The 12,621-nt window shown below is 44.3% G+C and overlaps 1 protein-coding gene across 1 annotated transcript in view; it reads right to left on the bottom strand.

Annotated features, from left to right (window-relative positions):
• Nucleotides 1–239: 239 nt before the first annotated feature.
• The window catches only part of maoa (monoamine oxidase a), a 30,010-nt gene continuing 17,628 nt past the window's right edge, over nucleotides 240–12,621 (bottom strand). Inside the window, exons 4-15 of the mRNA XM_086220202.1 lie at nucleotides 9,755–9,859; nucleotides 9,573–9,664; nucleotides 9,328–9,469; nucleotides 7,276–7,425; nucleotides 6,898–7,057; nucleotides 6,718–6,814; nucleotides 6,097–6,150; nucleotides 5,957–6,014; nucleotides 5,757–5,854; nucleotides 5,119–5,230; nucleotides 4,296–4,358; nucleotides 240–3,770 (exon numbers count right to left, since the gene is read on the bottom strand). Of these exons, the coding sequence (XP_086076328.1) occupies nucleotides 3,615–3,770; nucleotides 4,296–4,358; nucleotides 5,119–5,230; nucleotides 5,757–5,854; nucleotides 5,957–6,014; nucleotides 6,097–6,150; nucleotides 6,718–6,814; nucleotides 6,898–7,057; nucleotides 7,276–7,425; nucleotides 9,328–9,469; nucleotides 9,573–9,664; nucleotides 9,755–9,859 (1,287 nt within the window). The 3' untranslated portion in view covers nucleotides 240–3,614. The remainder of the gene's footprint in view (nucleotides 3,771–4,295; nucleotides 4,359–5,118; nucleotides 5,231–5,756; nucleotides 5,855–5,956; nucleotides 6,015–6,096; nucleotides 6,151–6,717; nucleotides 6,815–6,897; nucleotides 7,058–7,275; nucleotides 7,426–9,327; nucleotides 9,470–9,572; nucleotides 9,665–9,754; nucleotides 9,860–12,621) is intronic.

Below are 12,621 nucleotides of genomic sequence, written 5' to 3' on the forward strand. Positions count from 1 at the left end.
TTGTCTGTCTCTATGTGTTGGTCCTGTGATGGACTGGTGACCTGTCCAGGGTGAACCCCGCCTCTCGCCTGAAGGCTGCTGGGATAGGCTCCACCCCCCGTGACCCTTAAATGCTCATAACATTATAAACCCTTCCAATAGGATTCCAAAAAAATTTTCAGAAAGAACTTTACAGTGAACATGACGGCTAAATATACAGTTTATCTCAGATAAACAAAATACACACAAACAGTTTCAAGACGAGTAGAAGATTTATTTCACATTTTTTTTCTTTCTAAATATCACCATCTTCATTTGAGGGAATGAGGACATCAAAGAGTGGCTCACAGGATTAATTAAGAAGGCTCATATGCACAGAAGGACAAGACGAACGGAACAGTCTCATGTCTCCAGAAAACAGTCAGTGAGGATCATATCAGGAATACGTGAACAGTACAGCATGGCTGCTGATGAGTTGTCGCTTGTAGTCTGGAAGGTTTTGTTCTCTGGAGTCAGAGAAAATGACAACCTTTAACAAACATTGTCCGATGTTTCCATGTGTTGGGACGGAATTTGGTGTGTGTGGTGGTGGTGGTGGTGGTGGGGGGGGGGGGGGTGAAATGAAGCAGCTACAGAGGGTACCTAAAGGCGACACAAAGAGAGATGTAGTGTGTAGTGATCACAAAAAAACATAACACAAATTTGGCTTCACTGGTGATGAGAAACCCAACAGTCTGAGCGGATTATGTCCTTCTTCTCACCTCTGCACACAGACACTGGTTCATGATGCTACAAAGCAATGAGCTGGTCAATCTGACCTCTCACCTCCAGTGTAAGTGGGGTGGGGGGTGGGGGGGAACGGGCAGAGTGTAAGAGTCACACAGGCACTTGAGAGAAATGACGAAAAACACCACAACTTCCATTAAGGCACGACAGATACTTCACTTACAACACCACACACCAGTCTTCAGGACAAGAACAGCATGATTCTCTCCGTGGGTGTTCAGAGTTGCGTGCGCGCACACAAAACAAACCAACACACACATTTCGGCATCCCTAAAAAAAAAGAAAAAAAAAAGACAACAACAACAACAACAACAACAAAACAACATAACAAAACAAAAATGGACGAACAAAACAACAGCTTTAAAGTCAGTCAGGCATCACCCACCGGATGAGACTAATCCTGAAATCATCTTTTACAATGATTGTTTCATGAAAAACACTCCCTGGACAAATGATTACCGACATCAAAGTGCTTGCAAGATGCTGAACAGTTAACATCCAGAGCTCTGGTTTTTCTTTTTTCTCCAATCGTGACTTTTTGTTTCTCCAAATGTCAGTGGCTTCTCTGAGTTTATCCTATCATTAATTTATCTGTGGTCTAAAATCTGCTTCAAAAGGAGGAAATCTCTTCTCTCAAAAACATAAACAGATTACACTTTGTTTTTAAGTTTCTCTAAGGTAAAACAATAAAGCTTCTGTTAAGAATGTGTAAAATGCACTGTACTTAGGTGAACTGCTATATAAATGTGGTTAGCAGTTCCAAAATGGCTTCCAATAGTTTTGCACAAAAAAGTGTGTACAGAATGGTTAATTAATCGTGAATGAGGAGTACAAAATATGTGTAGCCTATGATAGAAGTCTGATTATCATAAAACTGCAATAAACCGTCGTGTAGTGAGATCAAAATACATTCCAACGCTTGCATTACATTTACAAAAACCTCATTGAGCAGCTACATCACCCCTAAACAGAGGTTTGAACTTAAAGGATAAGCCTGGCTCTTTACTGTCATCAAATCCCACAGAAACCCGCGTGTATGTGTTGGACTCTTTACAACTGCTGTTGGAGTTCAGGACTGACTCCAGTAAACTGCTGAGCCTCCTTGGCAGGGATGAGTTTTCAGGTTGTAAATTCGCTGAAAAGTGTGTGTGTGTTTTTTTTATAACATAAACGAATTATGAAATACACTGAAGTTATGTTCAATCTCGCTCTTGGCGCTAGTGCTTGTACACACTGATGTTTGGAAAACCGCTGGTGCTGCAGCTTGATTTGCTGACTTGATAGGGGCACCATTTGAGACGTTCACGCCATCAGCTCGGCTGACGTTGCCAAGGAAACCAGCCGGCTCTGTACAGCAAATTCAGTCCCGTAGATGAGTGGGTCTCACCTTGAGGAAACTGTCAACATAGAATTTCTGATCTTGTGCTAGTGTTTCCCCTGATGTAGAAGCAGCGTAGCATCATTGCTACACAGCATTCATCGGCCCACTTGTCAACACAGCGGAACTCAAATACGACATGGAGTACAGTAACTTTTTATTTCTTTACACTGAACACACTGAACTTCATTACTGATGAATAGGACAGCGAGTTGAATGTAAGATGAGGAATATTTTCTTCCAGCACTGCCACCTGCTGGTCATTTTGGTTCACCCTTATAGTGTTGAGTTATGTCACAATGACATAAAGACTATACATACACACAAATATATCTATATATCTATATCTATATATATACATACATATATATCTCTATCTCTATCGATCTATCTATATATATAGATATATAGATATCTGTATCTCTATCTATCTATACACACACACACACACACACACACACACGGGGGATTTGTTGACAGTAAGGAATCTACACAACTTCAGCAGGCTTCATTTAAGCTCCTCTGTGTGCACGTGCATACCTGTGAGTGTGTGTGTGAATGTGTGTGTGTGTGTGTGTGTGTGTGATGCTTGATGGCACAACTCAGTCAATTACAGCTGCTTCACCAGAATTAATCAGCACCTAAAATCAGAGGTAATCAGACACAGTGGACACACACGTTTAACACACAGTGATACACACACACACACACACTCACCCTCACCTACAAATGCACGCTCAACAAAGCATGTATCACACACACACACACACACACACACACACACACACACACACACACACACACAAAGCTATTACACACACACACATATAACACACACACACACACACACACACTTAAGAATGATGAGTTAATAAACTCACACGTAATCAAGAACGTGAACATCATTGGCAATGTACGGAGTATTACCGGTGATAAACACACTCACCGACCACCTCGTTAGCTACATTAGTACAGTTCAATGTAATCCAATGTTTAAATGTTTTGATTGACACTGACAGGGATTCATTGGGGGAGTGGTGTTATATTGCACAGGATTTTATGATCGTGTTTCTAATATTTTGGCCACCCGCTTACATAGCCGAGGGTTGCAGGATAGTGGACACACATCCAATACAACACCAGCATCCAATCAACATCACCGATTACCTTCCTGAGTGTCAACCAAACGGATCTTTCCTCCAAACCATTCACTTTAAGTGTTGTTTTTCAAACTGCAGTTCATTTCTCTTAAACCCCAACTATCAACCTTAATAAACCTGTCTCCTTTGTGATGGTGCGTTACTGCTTTGATTGACAGTCAACTGTCTTTCACAGCAATCAGCTTCCTATACGCTATATAGTTCACTACTTCGTAGGTTAGGCCAGAAAGTAGTGCTCTATAAGTGTGGCAGCGTCTACTGAATTGTGGCCCCTTAAGACACAGAGGAGAGAGGTGAAAGGTGTGGGTGGCTTAACTCCGGGGGAGGAGACCCTTCTTGTAGGCCAACAGGCCGGCCGCAGTGGCGACAGACAGGACAGCAGAGATTCTGGTGAACTTGATGAGCCCACCCACTGATGGCAGATTTCTCTCCCAGAACGTGGTGACAAATGGGAGTGCTGGAACTTCCTGTCACAGGCACCGAAAGAGGAGGAGGATTTTAAGTTACATTTAAGGGAACATGTCAGTTTCTTGGTAAACAGATTATTTGCTGCCATGTCCAGGGCAAGAAGCTGAGACCCACCAGGCTAGTTAGCGAGAGCATTCTTGTGTTAAAAATCATCAAATGCAGTTTTCTGAGTCAGAGAAGTCGATCAGAGACATTGCTGATATACCTGAGGATTGTGGGTAATGGAGTATTCCTCCATGGAATTGTGCATAAACACATTTTGGCTGATAATCAACTCCTCTATGAAGAATATGAATGAGATTTTCACTTCTGGACAAACCAAGATGTATTTAACAACTTGTAACTGAGCTATGCTAACTTCATCCACTGCCATTCATTCCTCATGTCTGGCTCTGGAGACCACAGCAAGTAAGCCCCCCCCCCCTAAAAAAAAACAAAAACAAAAACAAAACAAAAAACAAAAACAAAAAAAACTGGCATGAAGTTCCATTTGGTGCAGAAATATTCACAGAGCTTCTGCTCACCTCACACGCCGGCTCCAACTGCCAGATCTGACTCCGGTCAATTTTACCCATCGCACACATGATCTGCAACACATCACAATCTCTACTCAGTCATGAGGAAACATTGAGTTTTAAACATGACTGTGGGGATGGAGGAAGATGCGGTAAATTACGTCGCACTACATCAAGCTTTCTGTTTGACATGAAAGTGATACTTCAACCAGGAAGTGTATTTTGCCTTCCACTTACTTAGAAATAGACGCCTTGAGCTCACGAAGATGTGTGACTTCTTCATGACTCCAGAAGGTATAAAGAGCCAGTCATGTATATTAAGCTTGGAGCTAATGTCGTAACTTTACCACCAACCACAGCAAAACTGTTCAGAAACCTCTGTTTATAAACTCTCGAGGCATAACGCAGCGTAACCCAGCTTCTTTATCCAGCCGTACGCTCAGTAATTCACAAACAACCACAACCTTGCTATGAGCTTCAAGCTAAATATACGTGCCTATTTTTCTACATGTCACAAAAATATGCGGTGAAAAATGTCTTTGTGGGCTTGACACACTTCTGTGTGGGCTTGAAAATACACATTTTGGTTGAAGATTTAAAACCCACACAGGAAGCAGGAAAAAAAAGAGTTGGGAAATGTCAGCAAGGACTCAAAAAAGCGTGAACTAGACCGATGATGGCACACCCCTAATTGAGTGGCATGTCAACACCATTAGCTGCAGCCCCTCAGTGCTCCTGCTGCTTGAACCAGCACACGGACATCTTCTCTGTTTTGCAGAATAACATGTTCTTCTCTCTTGATGTGAGAGCAGTGTTGTGGGTTTGCGCTGACCTCTCTGGCTGCCCTCTCCCCTGCCTGCACGGCCCCCTCCATGTATCCACTCCATTCTGTAGCCGTCTCTGTGCCTGCAAAGTACAACCTTCCCACTGGCTCCCTCAGCACCCTGGAGAGACAGAGGACAGGACTAGTTACAGTTTTTATTTTAAAAATTGCAGTGCCCTGTTTTTTTGTGTGTGAATGAATATTTAACCCAAGGAATAATTTCTCCTGAGCAAACATTTGTCCGAATAAATGCTGTGATGGATCAACTGACATTTTTGCAGCCAAATGCAGTTTCAGAAGTTTCTGTTCTGTTTAAGAAGAAACAAATTTATGCAAAGAACATTTTGTGAATGAGGCCTATTGAGTAAGGCCGGCATGGCTCAGAGGTAGAGTGACCGTCTAGCAATCGAAGGGTTGCTGGTTCGATCCTCACTTCCCACGGTGACCATGTCCAAGTATCCTTGAGCAAGATACTGAACCCCTAATTGCTCCTGATAGCCCTGCTATGGACTGGTGACCCGTCCAGGGTGAACCCCACCTCTCACTCAATGTCAGCTGGGATAGGCTCCAGCCCCCCCCCCCCCGCAACCTTTAATGGATAAAAGGTATAGAAAATAGATGGAAGGCCTATTAAGCGTGTAACTTACCTGGCGTACTGTGTGAGGATACCTGGGGGGAAATAGGCTGTGTAGCAGCCCCCCGAGTACTCCTCTTCACACCAGTTCTTCTCCTCATAGTGTACCGGCTGACAGACACAAGAAGACAAATGAGTGTTCATGTGCTTTCACTGAATGTATGTGTGTGTGTGTGTGGGGGGGGTGGGGTGAGGGTGTGTGCACAAACTGACATGCAGAGCCTCCTCAGAGCCCAACACTCTGGAGTAGATCTCACAGATCCTCTTCAACCTAGAAAACAAGCAGACACCGGTTGGACGAAAGCTAGAGCAGCGGACAAGTGTGAGAGTGCATGGGTGTCACGTGACCCTACCTCTCCTCTCTGGTCAGCACCGACAGCTTTCTGCACTTACGGGCCAGAATGAATCTGGAGGAGAGAAAAAGATAAAAGAGGCATTAAGCACATATATCCAGTAACATCACTGCTACTTGGTTTAGGTTGAGCTCTTCAGTCTTTAGCCGTCTCAGTTAGTCAGATACAGTATATTAAAAATAATTTCCAGTTCCATCCATTGTCTTCCGCTTATTACTATTAAGGGTTGCGGGGGGGCTGGAGCCTATCCCAGCGTCAACAGCCGAGAGGCAGGGTTCACCCTGGATGGGTCACCAGTCCATCACAGGGCCAACACATAGAGACAGACAACCATTCACACTCACAGTCACACCTACGGTCAATTTAGAGAATCAATCAGCCTCGTCCCCTCTTGATGTCTTTGGACTGTGGGAGGACGCTGGAGTACCAGAGAGAACCCACACAGGAACAGGGAGAACATGCAGACTCCACACAGAAAGATCCCCCGCCCGAGCCGGGACTCGAATCCGGAACCTTCTTGCATTGAGGCGACTTTTGTAATTGTATGATTTCACTTCATTTCATGTTTATATATCTAAATGTATCATTTTAATTTAGAGCTGGCTCGTGTTCAGTATTCACCCCATGATGGCTGGAACGGTCCCATCAGGCTTTGTGTCATCCAGCGTCAGTCCAATGGGAGCCCCCTCCTCCTCGATCACCATACTGCCGCAGTAACCTGGGGACACACAACAGGAAACACGAACATAAATGTGATAAAAACTCCTCTTTGGCAGCAACATCGTCCTACTTGCTATGTACCCTTTCTCCTCCAGAAGTTGTCTTTGTAGTACACCATGCACTTGATAACGGAGCCCATGGGGACGCGGTGGATCAGCTGGTTCCTCAGCGGGGGCAGCTCGGGGTTAAAGTGGATCTTCAGATTCAGACCAGGAGGCGTGGCCACGATCACGTACTTGGCCTAAGACCGACAGCACAGAGGAAATCCAGCTGAGGTGAGCGTCGGCAGCAGATCACAAAGCAACCAGGAGATGGCAGCATAGAGCAACCTTTCTACCTGATTTGTAGATGGAGGAATTCTATCCAAAACATTTCTTATACAAATGTCACATTGTACAAATAGAATATAATAATTGCTGTCGGAACAATTTGCACGTGAGTCTAGAAGGACAGTCTCACCGTGTAGGTCTGTTTGTCCACTGTCTCCACCAGCACCATATCTCCAGTCTGGTCGATCCTGTAGACTGGCGACTGCAGCTTGACGCAGTCGCCAAGTTCTCTGGCCATGCACTCACTGATCTGACTGGAGCCGCCTACGAACTTCCTCTCCTGCACAGGATGGAGCGAGAGCAGGGGTCTGTCACTGAGGAGGGTAAACCAACAAGAGCTCTGGCTGAACCTCTGAGGCCTCCGGACCAGCGAGGCCTCATCTTTCTGCTCCACTTCCAGAGCGCTCTTGATTTATGGTGGATAAAATAGTTTCTAGTCTGTCTGATGAGGCTCAGACTCAAACTCCCCAAGCTAATAAAACTTAGATTTATGAGAAAGCAGCTCTTAAATATTAGCAATCCTCCATCCAATCTCTTTCCTTCTCTAGAAAATTTACCATATTGAATTTCGAGGGAACGACGAGGCCAGCAGCTGCTGAATGATGGAGAGGACCGAGGGGGTGGAGAGAGATTATACGCTGCCAAAGCTCGGATACACACAATTAAATAGACAGCAACCTTTTCCATATGGTTAGTGTCAACTCCACTCTGTTCTCCCAGATCACAAACACATTGTGTGCATTCCACTGTGACATTTAGATGCATTTGTCTGACAGTCGTAGAAAAAATGCGAGGAAAAATGAAATTTTTACTGGCAAAGACACAAGTCAGAACTCCTTTCCTCTTTCCGTAGGAGTGGAATAGTGTGATGAATTTTAAAAGATAAACACAGAGAGGTCCATCAGCGAGGCGGCCTGGACCAACATCAGTAGCGTGCCTGACCACGCTGAACTACGTACGTCACCAGCAAGGGTTTGATGACAGACAACCGTGAATTTAAAGGCAGAAATTACAAATCTCCTCCATCACATCACAATGCCTGATGAAACATTTGTAGTCCAAAGTAAAGATGCAGTCTCAAATTTACCCTCCACCTCCCAGGGACAGGAGGGGACCACCCACACACGCATCAGGGTCCTGTCACAGAAGAAGGTGGAGCGTATGGACTGAGGCAACTAGATTTATTTATATAAGTGAAGGCGAGAGAAAATTCTGCTGCCTCAAGCTGTGTGCTCCAGTTCTACTTTTGGTGTAGTTTCCTGAAGTTTTTCACCACCTGAGTCTTGAGCTCATGAACCTAAAACAGTGAAGTCATGTCATGATGCTGCTGAGCCTCCTGGCTCAAATAGCCTCACCAGGGTTGCATGTAAAAGTCAACGTAAACTTTATAAATCCAGTTTTTCAAGACGGATTTGTTCATCTTTTACAAAAGCTGAGGGCCCCTGTGACAAAGACATTTGAATGCAACATTCTGTCAAGAACTCAGGGTTTGAAATGATATTTTTCAACAGTTTAGTATTATTTTCTAAGCGTGTGCACATTAAGGGCTCAATTTCTGATCATTGAAAAAAAAAATCTGCCTGGATGGTTTTGGTGGAACACTGAAGATGCGGTGGAGCAATTTTGGTGATCAAAATTTGATAAATTCAAGTTGAAGGTTTGCAACGCAATAGAAATTTCAGAGTTTTAGGTGGTAAGCCAACAACTCCATTTGAGAGTGGACTGCTTTCGTTTGTGATGTTTGCATGAAGAGGGCAGAGGAATTTTTAAACAAATCTTTCAACACACCCACACCCGCACCCAAACCCACACCCACACCCACACCCACACACACACACACACACACATGCCTGATGCACACACACAAAGACCTATGCATTCACCCATAAACACATGCATATTTGACATGGGAGGGGCATCACAATTTGCCAAAACTGCATCTGTTGGCTACAGCAGCAGCAGAATGTTTTCCTTCCCAGAAACAGCATCTGTCAGGCTAGTAATCATGCCGGGCTGATGGGTATCGGAGTTCAATGAGGCAGGGATCTTCAACTGTGTTCTAACCAGCCTCTCCCGACCCCCAGGGAGCTTTTTGCAGAGATTTTCTAGATGCACAAACACGACACTGGTGCATTCTGCTAGTGTGTCACGGGCGTGCTGATGGAGGGAGAGACAGACCTACCTGTCCTCCGTTGGTGGTGGAGAAGATCCTCATGGTTCCTCCACACTGTTTAACATACCAGAGGAACCAGAGAGCTGACACCTCGTGGGGTTCAGAGGTCACGTTCACGTTGACGAACAGCGTGGCGAAGCGACGGACCGTGCTTGGAGACAAGGATTATTAGAAGAGTTAAAACACCGTTTTCCAAATGCAACACAACAAATCTAAATAAATGTGTGTTTGGATCCAATTTAGAGATGCTCAACCTGGTCCAGCAGATTTTCTCAATGAGCTGTTGCATGGTCATCTTGTCCCACTCCTCGGCGTGGGGGGCTCTCCACGGAGCCTCCCTGGGGATCTGAAACGCAGCACAGTGAAGAAACACGTATAGCAAAGGCAAACCTCAGAGTGGAAAGAAGAAGAGTGAGGAAGACGAGTCTCGCTTCACCTCTTTGCCCATCTCGTCCATCGTCCTGAACAGATTGTTGAAGTCCAACAAGACGATGGGGTTCCACATAGGCGGGAAGGAACCTTTGAAGGGGTACGACTTTCCCTGTTGGACACACATTGACATGATGACTAAAAATACAGCTAAAGCCTTGTGAGGGTTTGTTGGGTTGAAGTTTAGATGAACAGCTGGAAATGTTGATGTTGGCCACCATTGTGGTCCAGCAATGGAATGAATGATGATGTTTTTCGGTCTGTCCTTTATCACTAGTATATTTTGGACAAAAGTTAAAGATCAGTCTCACATGTGAGTGACGTCTGTCACAGTCCGGGGAATCAACAATGACCTGAAAATACTTTGGTGGTCAAAGGTCAGAGGTCAAGGTCACTGTAACAAATGGAATATTTCTAGTTTAATGCTTCTTTAAAAAACCAGATTTCTTTGCTCTTCCAGCCTTAGTGGTCTGCAAAGAAAGATCGGATGAGGTGGAGAAACCGATCGAATCATACGTTCAAACTTGAGCCTCCCGAGTGCTCTTCCTTTATTTGCTGGACTCACTCTTGGTGCGGAACATCTACTACTCCCGTTAATCTCTAAAAAACATGTCAACATCAATCAATCAGTCAAGCTCTTGGACCTCAGCGGCTCCACTGTTGAGCGTCGCTTGAGTAGTTCAGCATGTTTCCAGGTGAACAGTTGAGGACGACCTTTCCACTGCAGTAAATTAGAGCCGATGGGTTTCCTATAAATTAACTTGTTAATACAAGAAATCAACTGACTTACTGTTTGGATTGCGAGAAAGCTTCTTATGTGATTATGGCGATAAATCCGTCTGACTGAATGCAGTTTGAAATAAATTGTTTTTCAAATCGCATGCAAACAGACGGGAGGCAACGCTGACAGATCTCGTGAGTGTTTTAAAACGGAGTCGCCTGGATTTGAAGAGAATTTCTTTCTAAAAAGTTTTTCAAATATGAATATCAAACCACCCATTTAGACTTCAGTTTCATTCACAATGCTCGTCACTCACACACCTGAATGCTTTATGGTTTCCTCCACACTCCACAGGTTCAGTGACAAACTAGCGACGTTCATCTACCAATATCATCCCTTACTTTCGAATATCTTTAATATTGTAACTTAGCTTCCCACTTTCAAATGATAATTAGGAGTGTATTTCATGTTGAATGTAATTTGATTAACACTGGTTACAACTGTCTGTTGACTCATGCAATCAGATGTTTCCCTAAATCCCAGCCACCACAGAACTAGTTATTCAGGTTTAGACGAGGATTATGTCATAGAAAATCTTTATTTCCAGAGGCTTTGTTTTATGAAGGTGGAAGCAGGAAAAGACGATGCTCCTGGCATTTTCCCAATAGTTCCTTTCTGTTTAATAGTCGGACACAATATTCAGTACTTGGGCCACCTCAGGAGAAAAGTTTTTTTTTTCACTAATAACTACATGTCTCCACTGTCTGTCTCAAGCCTGACACTTTGATTCTGACATCTGATGGGAAAATTAAAGCTCTGCGGCAGAGACGAGGTTGTTGTCCTCTGAGACACCGACCGCACCACACTCAGCTCTGACGGCTGCGGTGGACGTCGCGACCACCTGGATCTTTCCCAGTAAGTTCAGTACACACATCATAAGAGATATGAGACGCATCCCATAGGCGAGAGATTATAGAGACAGAAAAATATGAAGAGAAATATGAAGCTGTGTCAAAACACCGGTCATGTAATTAAAGTCGGATGCCTTTCCAATGTGCACCTATCAGAGTGATCTTGACCTTTGCCCCTTCATCCTCGAGGCCCAGCGGAGATCTGTGTCATGAAGAAGTTCCCTTAAGACTTTCCTGAGATATTGCATGTGCCAGAACGGGGCGGACAGACGGACAACCTGAAATCTTAACGCAGCAAGCAGCTGTCGCCACGGCAGAGGCCTAATCACAGAGCTCAGTGTGATGTCACACTCACCTGGACACACCTGGATTTTGTTCTACTTGCAACTACTTGCTGTCTTCTGCATATAATTATCGCGTGTTTTCTCACCTTCATCACTGCTGAACCAAGTTTCTGCCTCTAAAATGCTTCGTCATCATGATGACAGCTTGAGTGTATTTACTTATGTGTCAAGGGTAGAGGGACAGTTGGATGTTGTGTAGTATTTTATGACGGATCACTGTCAGCACCTGTGATAAGATCACACTGACTCTGCACCTTGTTTGTCTCCTTGGACTTTCGCTCTGTTTCTCAACCCCACAACTGACTTAGAAAATTTGTAGGTCAACTCTCGCTCACTGACGTCAAGATAAGATGTGAGGAAAAGATGTTTGAATAACCCCAGGGGCTACAAACATAGATGTGTGTGTGTGTGTGTGTGTGTGTGTGTGTGTGTGTGTGTGTGTGTGTGTGTGTGTGTGTGTGTGTGTGTGTCACACTGCACCAGTATTACCTCATGCTGTCATTCCTTCCCTGGCCTCATCTACATTAAACTCCAACAAAACACTTGTGATTTCCATGAAACGTTTAGTTTGATTGCCTTCATGCGCGTGTAAAGACAGCGTATGAATGGCCGACCTGTGGGAGCACAGGAGGAACCTTGTGCGCCATTTATCCACATTATTTCATGAGTTTAAACTGAACAGTTCATGTCAGTAAAGAATCAAAAGGTGAGATTGTGCAATCAGCTAATTAGCTACTTTTCCCAGTAATGGTAGAAAATCTCTGGTCCACTTGCTCCCTTTCTGTTACTCTCCTACTTGCTGTATAGACTTGTCCTTTTAACTTATCAGCTTATAACTGTGTCTGCACAGCATCAGAATTTTGCCTCAGTGATCCAATTCAAGTCTCCATTCCGTGTA

The sequence above is a fragment of the Aulostomus chinensis genome, chromosome 12, assembly GCF_037954235.1.
Source record: "Aulostomus chinensis isolate RoL2024-O1b breed Wild chromosome 12, RoL_Achi_v1.0, whole genome shotgun sequence".
NCBI lineage: Eukaryota > Metazoa > Chordata > Actinopteri > Syngnathiformes > Aulostomidae > Aulostomus > Aulostomus chinensis.